Source organism: Anabrus simplex, chromosome 5 (assembly GCF_040414725.1).
Source record: "Anabrus simplex isolate iqAnaSimp1 chromosome 5, ASM4041472v1, whole genome shotgun sequence".
Classification (NCBI taxonomy): Eukaryota; Metazoa; Arthropoda; class Insecta; order Orthoptera; family Tettigoniidae; genus Anabrus; species Anabrus simplex.
In genome coordinates this window covers 41556353-41575395 of record NC_090269.1, presented here as the reverse complement: position 1 = coordinate 41575395, position 19043 = coordinate 41556353, and the positions used below count along the sequence as shown (strand labels likewise).

Below are 19043 nucleotides of genomic sequence, written 5' to 3'. Positions count from 1 at the left end.
GGATGACCAGGGGAGCAGCTACTACTACCAATAATAACGCAAGGTAATAAACGGTGTAGATCAAAACATAAAGAAAGAAATCGAGCTGATCAAGGGATGTAGAACAGCAGAGGCTGTGGTGACAAGTACTTTTTAAAGGAACGCAGAACTAGATAACTCCTTTTCTCTATCTATTTATCTCTCTCTCCTAACTGTAATCAGAAGAGAAAGTGGAAGTAGGCTACCCCCTTCGAAAAATGAAGGTATTGGCAAAAGAAAACGAAAGCCCACGAAAGGCGAGCATATAAAAAGATGGCGGTGGTGGTGTTTTAAGACGAAGTACAATTGGACAACGATCCTCTATTAACACCAATCAGAAGGAAAACTGAAAAGATCCGACAGTTCAAAGATAAAGGGAAAGGCCATGAAGGGCGGAAAAATGGAAGAATTCCTAGGCCCCACAAGTCTAATTGCGTTGGGGTCGGAAAAGAACAAGAGTTGACCAAGTAAGATCGGAAAGGAAAGATGGAAACAAAACGAAGAGCTTCTACCCTTCCAAGAATGATGGTAATTGCAAAAGAAAATAGTGAAGGGAGAAAGAGCGAAAAAGAACTCCCCATCCATCGCAAATCTAACAACGTTGGGGCCGGAAGAGAAGAAGAGTTCGCTAAGGAACGTCGGACAGAAAAGATGAGTGACGTGGCTGGCATATGGAGAAGCAATAAAAATGACAGTTTAAGCTAGTGATCACGTGCCGCTGATCACAGAGCCTCTGTGAAACACCCCTTTTAGTCGCCTTTTTACAACAGGCAGATGATAACGTGAATGCATTTTATGTTCTAACCCACAGGGGGTAAAATGAAATACTCTCCAATACAAAACCGTCAAGGTAGATAGAGAACAATGAGTCGACCATAAGAGGTCAAGTAGATTAGATGAAAATAAGGGACCTAGAACAATGAAGTAGACTCAGCTAGGGGTTTTGTGGGTTCCAGATGACTCAAATTGAGAGCCCCAGGGGGAAACTACCCTTTTAGTAGTCTCCTAAGAACAGGAGCGGATACTGTGGATGCATTCTATGCTCCCACACTCAAAGAAGGTCTAACAAAACTGAGGTAACTGGAACAAGCTAAGGATTCAGACCCACATTTATTACATACAGGTCTAGGTAATACCAGATAAAAAATATGGGGCCCCTACGTCGCCTCCTATCTCAATGTAACTCCTATAAGGTAGTGGCGAGAACTGAGAAATAGTCAGCATGAAGGACGCCAAAGCTTAATCCATGTTGAAATATATTTCGAAGTTGAGCTCGCACACGTCTTGTTAGCCACGGAGTAGAAGATAAAAAGCTGTTTCTTCGATGCTCAGAATTACGTATGGAACGGTCTTGATTTGTTTACAAGCAGTCGAAGTAATACAGTACGTCCGATTGCGAAGTTTAGAGAATACTGAACATTCACAAAGTCTGGTCTAAGTCCAATATATGCAGTCCCATTTCATAGGAACAACAGTTAAGTAATGACCCTGACTGTTGAAAAAAAGGCCAAACGACCCCCATAGTCTACCAGTGAATGCCAGTCTGGAACCAGTACAAAGTAAGTTCTGAAGGTCACTGGTTACTGCTCTACACTTTCCTGCATAGATAACCACGCTTCATGTCGGTCTACGTCATGTAATTGCTTGCTACAAAGACAACGAGGATTGCCGGAAAGACTTTGTAGTTATTCCATTGTCGTCCGCCGTATGTGTGTGAGAATTGCTCTGGGTGCTCGAGGACTTCAAAGTGACACTCTTACCACTGATCCACAGAGGCGGCTAAATACTGAAATTAATGTATATCTTCACATCATTAAACTATTATTATTGCGTTACAGCTGGTAATTTAGACATACTAAAATCACTGAAATGGCGTATGGCTTTTAGTGCCGGCAGTGTCCGAGGACAAGTTCGGCTCACCAGACGGAGGTCTTTTGATTTTACACCCGTAGGCACCCTGCGCGTCGTGATGAGGATGAAATGATGAAAACGAGACATACACCCAGCCCCGTACCAGAGGAATTAACCTGCCGGGAATAGAACCCGGGACCCCTGTGACCAAAGGCCAACACGCTAACCATTTATCCACGGAGCCGGACAATGCAATCACTAAAATATTATAAAATAACTGAAATAAAAAAATGATGAACAAAGTATCCTATAATTATTGTTTTCTCGGTTAATATTACAAAGACACTTGAAAAAAAATCAATTCATTTCTACATTTGTATGAATGCCATTCCTTGAAAGATTTATTAAGATATTGAAACGATGGAAATAAGATACCAGGTAATGGGGAATGAAGCTATGTTAGCGGATTAATGATCGTGCTTAAAAGGAGTACATCTCAACACCACAGCAGGGCATCAAAACGGAGCGACAAACTGAACATCTAAATGGCTGCAAGTACTTTTTATGAATATAATTCAATGTTTTATAGTTAATTTTATACACTCGAATTTTATATTGCAGTGTTAAAACACATTTAAAAAATAATATACCTAATTTTACGTTATTGAAATTCTTGTTCAAATTTTGAAGGTTTTCGTTCTTATTTCTAAAAATGTCATAAAACGGACATGGTAGAGAAAATCTGAATACAGATCTGGATTCTACATCCCTCAATACCTAAGCAGTCATTTCAGGTATAATGTCGTATTAAATTATATGTATTTTTTTAAATTATGAACCTCACCAATTTTGATGTTTTCTTCGATTTTCTTTTCAAAATCACAAAAAAACCTGACGTGATACAGAAAATCTGAAATATGGATTCAGGGCACGTTACTTGACAAGAATCAGTAGTAAATTCCCTTGTAGCAGAAAAAACTTTGAAATGCTTATCAGCGCAATCTTTGGCCTCAGCTACCATGTGCAGACATTTTAATTTGACGCCATGTGGCTGTCTGTTCGTCAATTTCGACGTTCGTTTTACTTTAGGCCAGAGTAAACCGAATCTCTTTTGAGCGTTCATGGCTATGCTTCAATGAATTCTGTCGCGTAAACACCAGTGTATCCATGGAGCGTCGCATGCACTTTTTCCGTCCTTCAAAAATCCGACTACCTCTGCCGGATCTGAACCCTGTACATTGGGATCCGGAGGCCGACACTATACCACTGAACCTTTATGAAAACCTAATGACAGTGAGGTGACGATCTTCAATCTGTTAAATGTCCAGTGCAATGTTCGCCCTATCCCGTTCGGATAAAACAAATATTTCAGCAAGACTATTAAGATGGGTAAGTGAAAGAAAGCTCCAAATTATTTTCAGTTTGCTTAAACATTTACTAATGTGAGTACACTGAAATGAAATGTCGTATGGCTTTTAGTGCCGGGATATGCCAGGACGGGTTCGGCTCGCCAGGTGCAGGTCTTTCTATTTGACTCCCGTAGGCGACCTGCGCGTCGTGATGAGGATGAAATGATCATGAAGACAACACATACACCCAGCCCCAGTGCCGTAGGAATTAACCAGTTAAGGTTAAAATCCCCGACCCGGCCGGGAATCGAACCCGGGACCCTCTGAACCGAAGGCCAGTACGCTGACCGTTCAGCCAACGAGTCGGACTGTGAGTACATTAATTGCGGCGCACTCATATTGTATATGGACTAGTAATCTGTATATGAAAAGAAATTCTAAAAGCAGCTTGGTCCAGTCCGTCCGGCCGTTCTCCTGTACCGATGTGCTTCATTCTTTCTTTTTTCTCCTATCCGGAATTACCTGCCGGTGAATTATCAAGCATTTAAGGTCTCTAAGTTCAGTCAAATTTCAGTTGTCTATATAAATAAAATCGTAACGACTGTGTGTCTGTACATTGACTATTTTGGCGAAATTTTCATTCAGTTATCCGTTTCAGGTGTAATTATGACTATCTACATATTTTTAGCTTTGGTGTCTATTTTTTTCATTTCTTATAACTAGAAACTGCTGTTTATATTCCTACCAAACTTGGGTAGGTATAAGAGTCAATATTATTTCTAAATCCCGGAATCCCGGATTGCTTTGGGGGTTTATTGGAAGTCGGAACAGTGATTGCACTCTCCCACAAAATATAAATGACCAACCTTAACGGAGAACTACCATCCTTAAGGGAAATCAATTTCTAAAAAGTTTTTTTCTCATGTGCACCTTTTCGATAGGAGGAAAACAACGGAAGTATAATGGACTATTTTAAGAGCTATCATATCATCTCAAGTTAGATTAAATAGTTTAACTAAAGTGCCATTTTACTCTTTCCGATGGAATAGATAATAAGGGAGGTTATCGTCAAAGATTGGTTTCATGATTTTTCCGCCACAGTACCACTCCCGGCTTCAGACGAACAACAATATGTAACAGCTTTATCGTGCTGCCACGTGCCTTCGTAGAAGAATGTCTGTTTAACATGCCACATTAAACGTTTGAATACAGGCAAGTAACTTCGCATAAAATCATTAACGAATCGTGAAATCGATTACCAATTCCCGTGCGAAGAACGGGTTCATACGCTAGTAACAGAACAAAATCAAACGAATGTACTTAACGGGTTGCAAATAGTTTAGGAGCGATATATTTCCGTAAACATATCGGCGAAGGTTGATCAAAAATGACGGGCGTCTACAAGCAAACCCGCAATTTTACCCAAGTACACATGAAATGAAAAATCCACAGCCTGTTTCCAGTCATTCGATCGGGTCAGGAATGGAATGAATGAAGCCCCCATCAAGCGACAAGGATAGGAATTGTGCCGGCTGTCGAAGCCTGTCGCGCTCCTCTGGAGCTATGATTAATGAATGACAGCTGAAATTAAATGATATTGGAGAGTGTTTCTGGAATGAAAGATGACAGGGAAAACCGGAGTACCCGGAGAAAAACCTGTCCCGCCTCCGCTTTGTCCAGCACAAATCTCACGTGGAGTGCACGGGATTTGAACCACGGAACCCAGCGGTGAGAGGCTGGTGCGCTGCCACCTGAACTACGGAGGCTCCACACAAGTACACAAATGACTTACTATCTGGAGAAAAATACACCCCTAGCACCCCTACGGTTAGGAGTTAGGAGGGAGCGACATGAAAAAAAAAAGTCGAGAACGACCACTATTAGTGTCGACCCACAGTTTTCAGGGTCATCGAGATGAACTATGACACTGTGGAGGTCAGGTAAGTCCAAGTTCAGCCTATATCGGCATGGCGGAGGGGGGAGGGGGGGGGTGTACGTGAAAAGCGGTGAACAAAAAAATGTCCCAGATGACCAAGATTAGTATTAAATCCACAGTTTTCGTGTTTACTAGGCTAATTGGAGACAGTTCCAATGACAGTTTGAATCGTATACATCATATCTACAGCGCGACGCGTAGACACATACAACTATCACTTTTTTAAATTATTTGTTTGAAAGGATCATCTACTTCCCAGACAATATGGGCTGCAACTAGGACAAATCCCACGCGAAACAAAACCTAAAACTAAATATTTAAATTAAACACACAACATTAGCTCTAAAACTACAACATAGTTCGTAAAATATCAATCAACAGCACAATAAAGAAATCTACAAAAAATCTCTTGAGACATAATTAACAAGAAATACAACCCCTAAAAGTACACATTCGGAAAAGTAACCGGGTAACACAAGCTGCAATTTCATATCAGGCACGTTATTTGACCTCAATGCTGCGGAGCAGCTCGGGTCCTCTAGTTAATGCGAATTTTGTTGTTAGTTCTGACTTAAACCGTCTTTATTTACCATTGCCTATCATTCGAAGAGACCTGACTTCCTCAAATTATCTCCCTAAGTAGTCGCAAATAAAAAATAATGGCATGCGTCCCCTCCTATGACTGCAATTGCTAAAATAACATATACGATCAGTTTATATACACTGACTGACAGAGCAAATGCAACACCAAGAAGGAGTGGTCAGAACTTTATGCCAATTGCAGGGTAGACTGACGTCACTGAGGTATGCTCATGATGTGAAATGCGCCGCTGTGCTGCGCACGTAGCGAACGATAAATGGGACACGGCGTTGGCGAATGGCCCACTTCGTACCGTGATTTCTCAGCCGACAGTCATTGTAGAACGTGTTGTCGTGTGCCACAGGACACGTGTATAGCTAAGAATGCCAGGCCGCCGTCAACGGAGGCATTTCCAGCAGACAGACGACTTTACGAGGGGTATGGTGATCGGGCTGAGAAGGGCAGGTTGGTCGCTTCGTCAAATCGCAGCCGATACCCATAGGGATGTGTCCACGATGCAGCGCCTGTGGCGAAGATGGTTGGCGCAGGGACATGTGGCACGTGCGAGGGGTCCAGGCGCAGCCCGAGTGACGTCAGCACGCGAGGATCGGCGCATCCGCCGCCAAGCGGTGGCAGCCCCGCACGCCACGTCAACCGCCATTTTTCAGCATGTGCAAGACACCCTGGCTGTTCCAATATCGACCAGAACAATTTCCCGTCGATTGGTTGAAGGAGGCCTGCACTCCCGGCGTCCGCTCAGAAGACTACCATTGACTCCACAGCATAGACGTGCACGCCTGGCATGGTGCCGGGCTAGAGCGACTTGGATGAGGGAATGGCGGAACATCGTGTTCTCCGATGAGTCACGCTTCTGTTCTGTCAGTGATAGTCACCGCAGACGAGTGTGGCGTCGGCGTGGAGAAAGGTCAAATCCGGCAGTAACTGTGGAGCGCCCTACCGCTAGACAACGCGGCATCATGGTTTGGGGCGCTATTGCGTATGATTCCACGTCACCTCTAGTGCGTATTCAAGGCACGTTAAATGCCCACCGCTACGTGCAGCATGTGCTGCGGCCGGTGGCACTCCCGTACCTTCAGGGGCTGCCCAATGCTCTGTTTCAGCAGGATAATGCCCGCCCACACACTGCTCGCATCTCCCAACAGGCTCTACGAGGTGTACAGATGCTTCCGTGGCCAGCGTACTCTCCGGATCTCTCACCAATCGAACACGTCTGGGATCTCATTGGACGCCGTTTGCAAACTCTGCCCCAGCCTCGTACGGACGACCAACTGTGGCAAATGGTTCATAGAGAATGGAGAACCATCCCTCAGGACACCATCCGCACTCTTATTGACTCTGTACCTCGACGTGTTTCTGCGTGCATCGGCGCTCGCGGTGGTCCTACATCCTACTGAGTCGATGCCGTGCGCATTGTGTAACCTGCATATCGGTTTGAAATAAACATCAATTATTCGTCCGTGCCGTCTCTGATTTTTCCCCAACTTTCATCCCTTTCGAACCACTCCTTCTTGGTGTTGCATTTGCTCTGTCAGTCAGTGTACATTGAGTGGCCAAATGTCACGGGAAGACACTGGATGTGATGTTAATAACGGGTTGCTCCTCAGCGAGCCCTCAAAACGGGCAGCAATGCGTTGAGGCATCGACTCTACAAGGTGTGGAATCGTTCTGGAGGGATCTGGACTCACGCATCTTGCACTGCTACCCACAATTGGTCTTGTGTAGTTGGTGCTGGGTTCATGGGATAGGAAAGGGCTAGCAGTGAGAAGGAAGCGGCCGTGCCTTAATTAAGGTACAGCCCCAGCATTTTCCTGGTATGGCGAATTAAGAAAGGAACCATTCTATCGGTTTTTATTGCAGTGAGTAGAGAACAGCAGGGCGAGCAGCGGGCACATCAGTAGACAGAATAACGGTCATCACATGAGTCCTGCATTACCGACAGGACATGTTGGATTTTAGAGAAGAATGCGTGCGTGCTACAAACACAAAAACTACAGGGCGAATTTAAAATGAAATGTGTGTGTTAATCGTTCAGGGACTAGAGAAAAGAACCACCGTATCACCAAGGACTAACTGAAGTCGCGGTACTGTGCCAGATAACAGACCACTGGACGAAAACAAACAGTAGTTCCTGGCATAACCAAGTGCAATCGTATTTTAGAACACATTATAACTATGATATGACGTTATTACTATTTGCAGATGGCATTGTGGTCTGGGGAACGTACAGCGAAGAAATACAAGAACACTTGATGCTCTGAACAAGAAAATTGGAAAGTACGGTATGAAAATCAGCGCAGAGAAAAAAAAAACAAGCCATGGTAACATGAAGAGAAGAAAGACAAAGAACAGGCATTGTGAAAATGGTGGTCAAAACCTTGAAATTGAGGACTTTTTCCAATGCTTTCTTTTTTGCTTTATGTCTCACCGACACAGGTCTTATGGCGATGATGGGATAGGAAAGGCCAAAGAGTAGGAAGGAAGCGGCCGTGGCCTTAATCAAGGTACAGCCCCAGCATTTGCCTGGTGTGAAAATGGGAAACTACGGAAAACCATCTTCAGGGCTGCCGACAGTAGGGTTCGAACCCACTATCTCCCGGACTCAAGCTCACAGCTGCGCGCCTCTAACCGCAAGGTCAACTCGCCCGGTACTGTTAACAAATACCTGGGGAGTAAATTAATGCGCAATACAAGGCTGGACATGGATATAAGCAAGAGGGCGCAACAGGGCAATGAATTCTACCAGAGTATAAGAAAACTTGTCTGGAATAAGGAAGTATGAAGGAAATGTAAAGAGATAAAGATTGTTGGTTTCAAGGATAATGTCGAGATAGAGGAGGAGACTAAGGCCAAAGAAGTAATAAAATTTACATATGATAACAATGACATTTACAATAAGATACAAAAGTTGAAAACTAGAAAAGCGGCTGGAATTGATCAGATTTCTGGGGATATACTAAAGACAATGGGTTGGGATATAGTACCATATCTGAAGTACTTATTTGATTATTGTTTGGTCGGAGGAGCTATACCAGATGAATGAAGAGTTGCTATAGTAACCCCTGTGTATAAAGGAAAGGGTGATAGACATAAAGCTGAAAATTACAGGCCAGTAAGTTTGACATGCATTGTATGTAAGCTTTGGGAAGGCATTCTTTCTGATTATATTAGACATGTTTGTGAAATTAATAACTGGTTCGATAGAAGGCAATTCGGTTTTAGGAAAGATTATTCGACTGAAGCTCAACTTGTAGGATTCCAGCAAGATATAGCAGATATCTTGGATTCTGGAGGTCAAATGGACTGTATCGCGATTGACCTGTCTAAAGCATTTGATAGGGTGGATCATGGGAGACTACTGGCAAAAATGAGTGCAATTGGACTAGACAAAAGAGTGACTGAATGGGTTGCTATATTTCTAGAAAATAGATCTGAGAGAGTTAGAGTAGGTGAAGTTTTGTCTGACCCTGTAATAGTTGAGAGGGATGTTCCTCAGGGCAGTGTTATCGGACCTTTATGTTTTCTTATATATATATAAATGATATGAGTAAAGGAGTGGAATCGGAGGTAAGGCTTTTTGCGGATGATGTTATTCTCTATAGAGTGATAAATAAGTTACAAGATTGTGAGCAACTGCAACGTGACCTCGAAAATGTTGTGAGATGGACAGCAGGCAATGGTATGTTGATAAACGGGGTTAAAAGTCAGGTTGTGAGTTTCACAAATAGGAAAAGTCCTCTGAGTTTTAATTACTGTGTTGATGGGGTGAAAGTTCCTTTTGGGGATCATTGTAAGTATCTAGGTGTTAATATAAGGAAAGATCTTCATTGGGGTAATCATATAAATGGGATTGTAAATAAAGGGTACCGATCTCTGCACATGGTTATGAGGGTGTTTAGGGGTTGTCGTAAGGATGTAAATGAGAGGGCATATAAGTCTCTGGTAAGACCCCAACTAGAGTATGGTTCCAGTGTATGGGACCCTCACCAGGATTACCTGATTCAAGAACTGGAAAAAATCCAAAGAAAAGCAGCTCGATTTGTTCTGAGTGATTTCCGACAAAAGAGTAGCGTTACAAAAATGTTGCAATGTTTGGGTTGGGAAGAATTGAGAGAAAGAAGAAGAGCTGCTCGACTAAGTGGTATGTTCCGAACTGTCAGCGGAGAAATGGCGTGGAATGACATTAGTAGACGAATAAGTTTGAATGGCGTTTATAAAAGTAGGAAAGATCACAATATGAAGATAAAGTTGGAATTCAAGAGGACAAACTGGGGCAAATATTCGTTTATAGGAAGGGGAGTTGGGGATTGGAATAACTTACCAAGGGAGATGTTGAATAAATTTCCAATTTCTTTGAAATCATTTCGGAAAAGGCTAGGAAAGCAACAGATAGGGAATCTGCCACCTGGGCGACTGCCCTAAATGCAATTAGTATTGATTGATTGATTGATTGACTTACGCGGGTTAGAGGTGAACAATGGCAAGTAGGGAGGAGAGTAGAATGCAAGCCAGCGTTCTTCTATTCTATTAAACGTGTTTGTGCTGCAAGGTAAAGACATACGAATTCTTAAGAAGAGCGTATACATTTTGTCAGCGTTTAGAAGATTACCTTTGATGATTTCCTCACGTAAGTGTACGGTGACTACGACGACGAGATCAAAAGTATTCAGGTGAAACGTCTCGCAAACGGAACTCAGCGGAAGCTCCTGGTAGGGCTCCGCTCTCTTTCACACGCCGAAACTGCGCCAAAGACCGTCACTCGAGAATAGAACTTTTCAGTCATTTTCGATATTATACATGAACCAACGTGCGATACCATCGTCTTACGAGGACGGTCGGCTGCCTACATATAAGAAGCAGGCTCCTAGCATTCGGGGATTTGGCATGCAGTTCATAACCGTGAATACTGTAAGATACCGATCCACAACCACCTTCACAGTAACCTACTTAGGCCACTACGCATCTTTTTTGCATAGTTAAAACTTCTGGAAGTACTGCTGGGAGACGTCTTTTTGCAACCTCCTGTAACGCTTCCTGCGATGTAGCTTTTAGATTATTTGCAAAATGACGACCCTTTAAATGCTTTTTTTTTCCTTGCATCTTTGGATAGAGGTAAATGTCGTAAACGAATACCTTGTATGAATAGGTGAAATGATGAAGCACTTTGAGAGAAACTCTGAAACCAGTAGGGACCGATAATGTGCAAGAATATTATCGATAATTTCCAAATGCCCACTTTACCATATCCCAGGCCGCCTACGACAGATAAACCTTCAAAAATGAAGTACAATATCCACATATAGCAGCATCTTGTTTACTGCTTTGCCTTCAGGAATGAATCCTGATTGAAGAATTCCCATTATCACTCATTATCAGCAACATCGAACCATGAACAGGCACTTCATGCAATAGAAATGAAGATGCTGCGATGGTCCATGAACGATGATGTGCGGAAAAAATTCAAGGTTACCTCGATCACAGGGAAAATGCGTATATCACGCCTGCGGTGGTATGAACATGTGCTCCACAACATCGAAACTTCAGCAGCAAAGACTACCCTTCAACTGAACGTGGAGCGTCGCCTGTCTCGAGTGCGACATCAAACACGCTGACTCAAACAGGTGAGATGATATGCGGCTCACAAAACTCAGCCCTTGGGACGCTATGGACCGATTGCAGTGGAGGAAACATTGCAAGAAGGCAAATCCCACATAAATGGGAAAATGTAAACAAGATTATCTTTGAAGTGTCACTCGAATACATTTGATCTTACGGGGTGATCTACATCACTGTAAAAAAAAAAAGAAGAATCCTGCCCAAATACACAAATGAGAGTATTTAAACGAAGTGCCTTAAGAAACTATCTATCGAACAACTCTTGAAACAGCTAATGCATAAAGTTGGAACATTAATCAGAAGATGTCACTACTGAATAACTGAGTAATATGTTATTTTAAAGTTTCCTAAACTGATTGGATTAATTTGTTCTGTTTTGGTGTACATCAAGAAGTTTGAACTTTTCTCCGTAGATGTCTCTACAAAAAAAAACTGAAGTCATGCACTCTGGTGCAAGGTGGAATAATTAGAGATTGGAAGAAATTTTGTATTTATAGGTTTTCTCAACGAAATGACTTTCATTTATTTTGGTATTTCAAGGTTTGCAACACTTCCTTCTCATCCCGCCAGCTTTTGAATCTGGCCAATAATAATTTTCTGTAATTATTTTTCAGCCAATCACTGGCTTCTTGTAGGTTTTTGGTTTATCCAATAAAATGAGAGGGTGTGTCCGGATTTAATCCAGAGCCTTCTCGAACCCTCCCCTCGGGTATATAAGCTGAGGCTTTTCCTAGTTACCTTGTCTTATTGATCGTCGAAGTTCTGAGTGTGTGTATCAAGACAGGAGGCGAGGTGCCTCATTCTTCGGCAGGCAGAACATCAGCCCAGGTAATGGCCACCATTTTTACGTATATCTCAGTGGATATCCCCGCAGACTTACCCGAGGGGAAGATTCTAATTTCTAACTATGTAACCACCTGTTTTCTAAACTGTAAACTTCCTTTCGCCTAATGTAAAATTTCATAAAAGACTTAAACTGTAAATCGAGGCTAGAGAGTGCGTTACCCTCTCGAGTTCCCCTTCAATTTATCTTGAGGTGACAACGATTTTGTGGCCGTTTTTCTCCTGTAAATTACCAAGTAACTTGTTCTTCTAGTCACCTCAGTAGTGTGGGATTAGCCTCTACATCATCGGGCCCCAAGGCCAAGTAAGATTTTAAAACCGAGTTCTCAAGGAACGCTAGTGTACGCCTCCATCCATTTTGAGTTTGGACCAGCAATATTAACCTGTTCTCTTTTCACGAAGGCCCAGTAATATAGGTACTAGATACCCCTGTGTAAAGGTATTGTAAATTGTAGGTTGTGCCTAGAGAGGCCAGAGATTGTAAGGTTTTGTGTAAAGTTGTCTTGAGTAGGCTGTAAGAAATTGGGAGCCAGTCCCCTTTGTTGAATTCGGAGAGCTTGTAAACTATGTCTGGTTTTTGTGTAATACGGAATGGTGCCTTTGGAAGGCCGTAAATTGTAACGGTTGGAGCAAAGTGCTCCGGAAGTTTGTGTCTAATTAAAAGCTACATCGGCGTCATTGTAAACTTGTAAATTTGGGGCTTGAAGCCCAAAACTGTTAACCCTATTTTGGGGTTTTCTATTCTGGTATCAAAATTGTCATTGTACCTGATACATTGGTTTCTCTTCACTAAGTGGAGAATGTTGTTAAGTTTGAGATCTGAAAATAAATGTTATATTTTAAAGTAATTTTTGATATCTTAGTTAGATCCATTCAAGCCCACACCTTCTTTCACCTCTCTCTGTTCCACGGAAACTCCGTAACGTGTATTGACAAAGTAATACAAATGATAAATAAACCTTTCGGAAAGAAATCATTTTTGTACATGTAATAAATATATTTTGCCCCTCACAGCGATCTGTACGTGCAGCGAAGCGCGCTAGTAGTATTATAAAAAGAAACAAATTAACGGAAGATGGCTTTAAAAGTATATACAGTTTAATTACACACAAAGTACAGAGGCGCTGAAAAAAGAGTTCAATATCAAAACATACTTGAGAAAATGACTTACCTTCTCGGTTTTCCTGCGGGACTGCGACACTTGCACCCGCTGCAGCTCGCCCTCGGACGCGAGTCTGTTGAACTTCTGTGTGCGCTCCTTGACACTGATCTGTTCCTCCGGCTCAGTCTCCTTCTCCTGAAAGGGCCAACCAGGCCTCATGCAGCACAAAACACGACACTGACATGCACTCACTACTCTACATTATGCTATGCAAAGCTACACACATTCAAGAAAGAAAAAAAATTAAAAACAAATAAATAGTGCAGTGCTCTCCCCATAAATGTTCGTCATCTGGGTGGCAGGAATGAGTACCCGGGTGTGGAATACTACGTAAAAAATGAATATCATAAAATTTCAATTTATTCCCCTCAGGGCATTAACAATAATATCAGACAGGTGAACATTAATTTTTAAAAATGGAACGATTTTAGAGTTATTATCATGACCAAGACACAACAGAGTATTTTGAGCCTCTACTGTTCTACTGCTCGTTAATAATCATGCAACAATGGGGCTTACCACTCGGTTGCCGTGGAGTGCCAAACGGGTTTGTGATGTCATACGGAATCGAGTACTCGCATGCTATTCCATGCTAACCTAGGAACCGCTCGCGCATACTAAGTGACAGACAAGCTAAACATTTAAACTCCGATGTAATTGATACTAGTATGCTGACAATAATGAAGATTTGGCATTTAAATTAACAGTTTTACAGTATTTGCATTTTAATTTGGAGCACCAAATAACTTAAATATGTATGAATATTATGTGACTAGCATATATCTAGGTTATGGTAGCCGGGCGGTCTGTAAAAACGGCAGGATGTTGCGCCCATTAAAAAGGAACTAGGGAGAACACTGCAGTATAAACAATTCTGAGACATATTTTCAGCTTCAGTAGCTCAGAGATTCGGCGGAAAACAAACTTAAATTTCATGCCCATCGTATGTCGATTCATTCAGCATTTACACACCGCATACGCGACTGTCAAATGATGCCAGTAACAAAGAAAAATAACAGAGTTCGGGTCAAATACGGTAGAAGTTGGGAAAACGGTCCATTCAATACTACAGTTCATGTCGAACTGTTGAATATTCACAAGACAAAATTAATTAAAATCTCACCCAGAGATCACCCGAGATATATATATTTGTTGTTTTTTGTTTTGTTTTTTACAATCTGCTTCACGTCGCACCGACACAGATACTATCCGTGAAACTTTCAGTGATACTTCGGTTATCTTTAGGATTCGTATTGGCAACCTGTGACACAAAAAATATGAATCGATTATGCATCGCCGTGAGACACCTGGCGGTATAATTGCAACACTTTAAATACTGCTGCTATTTACACAGCAAAGTCAAAATATAGTTTAAGCTTGAACATGAGTGAGGAAAATCAAAGTACATCACAGGAACAACCTAGAACTCCTACACGGAAACGACGGTTTAGAAAATTCATATCGATCGATCGATCATACTATACATCGATTCAATTCAGATTTAATTTCCACTCAGTTGGCATTAATACCAGAACCGTTGTAGCTCCCTCCTTACTCCTCACCCCCATAAAACGAAGTATCACTAAAAGTTTCGCGGATAATAGGTCTTATGGCGACAATAGAATAGGAAAGGGATAGGTGTGGGCCTTAATTAGGGTACAGCCCCAGCATTTGCCTGGTGTGAAAAGGGAAAAACACGGAAAAGCATCTTCAGGGCTGCCAACAGTGGAATTCGAACCCACTATCTCCGGAATGCAAGCACCTAACCACATGGCCAACTCGCTCGGTAACCCAAGAGGGATCCGCGTTATTCTGCCATCTGGAAGAGTAAAACAGGACTTCGAAACTGACTCGCAGACAGCCTTGATAGCGTCAAATTAAAATGCCTGCATCCGGTAGCTGAGGCCATACGATAGCTATTATTATTATTCCTGAAGGTCATACTGTACACGTAGAAATGTAAACAGAAATCCTTCGTTCCCTCAGGGATGCAATGAGAAGGAAACAATCGGAAAAACTGACAAAACAAGTTTCTTTTGCAAGACAATGCTCCTGCACATAGCTGTCTTAGTAAAAAAAAAAAAAAGACTTGAGAGTCACCAAGTGATGGCTTTGGAGCATCTTCCATGTAGGCGTAATCGAGAATTGTCAGCACCTGAATTTTTTCACCTTTTGCTGCTAAAAAGTTATTTGAAGGGGCGATTCATAAGCGCTGAAGGTCTCCGCAGTCGCGACGAAAGATCCACAGTCATTTCGTAAAACGATTTCCAACGTTTCCAAACAATGCTTCAAAGATCAGGGGGCACTCCGTGTAGGGGACTTGTCCTCTTCCACTGGTCTTTCATATATACTGTAGGGGTTTATGGTAAATAAATAACGAATGAATGGCATGCGTGTCACAGCGGGAAAATAACTATTTTGAAGGAAATGTCGTCTAAATGAATCTAGAACGATTTATTTTCATGTTATTAATACATTCTGGAAAACTTTCTTAAGCTGGGATAGATTATCAATGTCTTTAGAGAACTGTACGGCATCCGAGTATTTACGCCCGAAAAGCACAACAGTAATCGTAGCTATCATGTCATCACCACTTGTCCTCGTAACGACACCTCTGTGCTCAATTACCTACGTATCTATCAGGGGGTCAAGAAGTCGGTAACTGACAGTAGCAGCCATCCCAACATTCGTCAGAAGCTGAAATGGGGAATTGTGGGAATTAACATCCACGATGACCAATATTGGGATTATAAAAGCAAGTGACTCTTAGTTTCGAAAATCCCAAATACATTGGATATGATTTGAACGGTGGCCGAGTCGCTTTTTCAAGTCACTTTTCTACCCAAATATACTACGTTAAATTGCAGTATTTCCTATTTGGATTACTGGGTTTCAATCTACAATAATAAAGTAGTCATGAGTACTACATGAATGCTGAAGATGGAGAGTGTGCAGAACGCTTGGATCCGTTTCGTCTTCGATGTTCGAAGCCTAACCTAAGCACTGTGAATGTCTAATACTAAATTTACCTACATCCTTTACTCAAATTAACCAAGTGTATGTTTGGAACCAAATCTTAATAGCTAACACACTAAAGGTTCCTCAACATTTAACATTAAAGTGTGAAACTCAGAAGAAAAAAAGAAAAGAAAAAGAAAATATAAGCCAACAATTTATCATGCCACATACTATTTTAAGAAAATCAGTCCAAACGAATGGTGTTTCTGATACTTTTACAAATTACAAACACCTCAAAATCTACATACTACATGAAAAGTTTTTTAAATATATAGCCTAAGTTAGAAATAGAGCCTATCTTTTGTAAGTATCCAATCCTGTGCTAACTATTTCATTTCTGTATAATTACTGCACACTACAACGGCTCCAATCTGTTTGTCATATTCATGTCGTGGCCTCCTACTTCTCTCATAAAATCTAGGCTACCAGGGAAGACAAATCATAAAATGTTCAACATAAGATAAAACAAGATGTGAGTCTGGAAGAGATTTCGATCTATGGTCTAAGTAGTATAAGTTAGAACCTTTTTATAAGTTGCTTTATGTCGCTCCAACACAGATAGATCTTATGGCGACGATAAGATAGGAGTGGGAAGGAAGCGCCCGTGGCTTTAATTAAGGTGCATCGCCAGCATTTGCCTGGTGTGAAAATGGGAAACCACGGAAAACCATATTCAGGGTTGCCGACAGTGGGGTTCGAATCCACCATCTCCCGAATGCAAGCTAACTCGCTCGGTCTGTCAGAACTAAAATATACATACAGTATGTCATTTGGTCCTAACAGTACACGTAAACATTTTCTGACTTATACTCGTTTTCCCCGCCAGCCTAGAACAGATCCTGGGTGTAGCAGGGGCCAGTCCAAATGGGGCTGGGAGGGCTGGCTGCAGATATTTACGATGCTACGCTATGGAGAACATGTACAGACCTTCCTTTATCAATATATCGTTGATGCATCTGCGAGAACCTCTGTGACGACCAACGACCTACATTATACTACATAGACTGGCTGAATGGGCTCATACAGCACTCTTGGCTGAGGAAAGCTGCAACCTGTCCGCCAGGCTTCCTGGTGACACTCGTCAGCTGTTAGTTGTCAACAAGGAAAGATCCTAAGTCGTGTTTTGCAATTAATTGCACGAATATAGGGAGTACAAGAAGAAATATATCGTTGTATAAGTGCGTATTTGTTCTTTGCTGCCACCAGAAAGCATGGCGGAGAAGCTTTCAACTTTCTTCAAAGATGCCAGTCTATGTAGTAGTATCATATAGGTCATTGGTGACGACGCTGTCGGAGGAATACTGGCCCACAGTACATGTATCATCGAGAATTCTTTGGTAAGTTGTAACTCGCACAATATCGAGCCTTACATGACAAAAACTTACCGGCGAAAGTTCTAAGCTGAAATATTTCACATAGTGGTTTTCGCAAACGTAATGCCATTGTGCCATTACGAAACCTCGGCCAATGTAATTAGCTCCAGTTCTATTCTCTGTCAACCAGATTTGAAGCGCACCCAGTCGGATGGAGAGTAGCCGCTACTGCCTGCTGTCTCATGATGTATCGTCTTCTGGCCAAAATTCAACAAATCATTCTCCCCTCACCAACTTAATTCAGTGGCTCTTCATTTGAGATCTGATCAACCCATATTTCGCATCCTTTGGCAACACCAAATTTCAAAACTTTTTATTTTCCTTCTTTCTGTGCCAGATTTTGTTTCACTTCCTCACAGTGCCTCCTGCATGAAAAGCACCTGCGACCGTAGTATGTGCAACATGTACAGTGTCTGCAGCACGAGGATTTTCCACAAAGGCGAAAATTTTATATGTAGTTTCTAAACGAAACGGCACAACCACTACGAGCTAACAGCAGAAGAAACGTATTTCATGAGTAATGGAATGCCCTTAACCCATATACGATTCGGCAGGACATTTTCAACGGGGACAGTAAATGTGTGCACCGGTATTATTGGGTGATTGCCTAATTCAGCCCCAAGTATTACCCATGCGTCTCAGAGGTGCAAATTACCTGACGTTTCTCAGAGATGAACTACCGGTGTAACTTGAGAATGTACCGTTGCAAATTCGGATGAACATGTACTTTTTTCATGATGGCGAACCACCTCCTGTGAGCCGCACTGTACGTGAATATCTCCACTGCAGATTTCTACGTCATTGGATAGAGCACAATGGACCAATTAGGTGGCCAGTTCGGTCATATGATTTCAATCCCCGAGACTTTTCACCTCTAGGGGACATATCACGAGTCTGGCGTATGCCAGTGGAATTGACACGGAAAATGAGCTCCGTCAACGTAATTTTGCTGCAGTGGAATCCATACAGGTGGGCCCGCAGGTGTTTGCACGTGTTCGGACATCATGGATTCGCCGCTGTGAAGCACATCTGTGAACAAATGGCGGACATAGTGAACACCTACAGTATTCTAGCAGCTTGGGCGTCCTCGATGTCCACTCGGACGTGTCCCCACCGTTACCATGTCGTGTATCACGTTGTCTGTGCGATGGTCAATGTCCCCAGTATTTAACTTGATGTTCACAAATTACCGCTGAGTGTCACAGACACCAGTGCCATGGTTGCTTTTTTACGGTCACCTAGAATATGTGCAATGAGTACAAACATACTTACAAACACT

General features: G+C 42.2%; 1 protein-coding gene across 1 annotated transcript in view; it reads right to left on the bottom strand.

The window, feature by feature from the left end:
* sowah (sosondowah) overlaps positions 1-19043 on the bottom strand; it is a 270251-nt gene that overhangs the window by 228219 nt on the left and 22989 nt on the right. The window contains exon 4 of the mRNA XM_067146849.2: positions 13383-13508. Within this exon, the coding sequence (XP_067002950.1) occupies positions 13383-13508 (126 nt within the window). The remainder of the gene's footprint in view (positions 1-13382; positions 13509-19043) is intronic.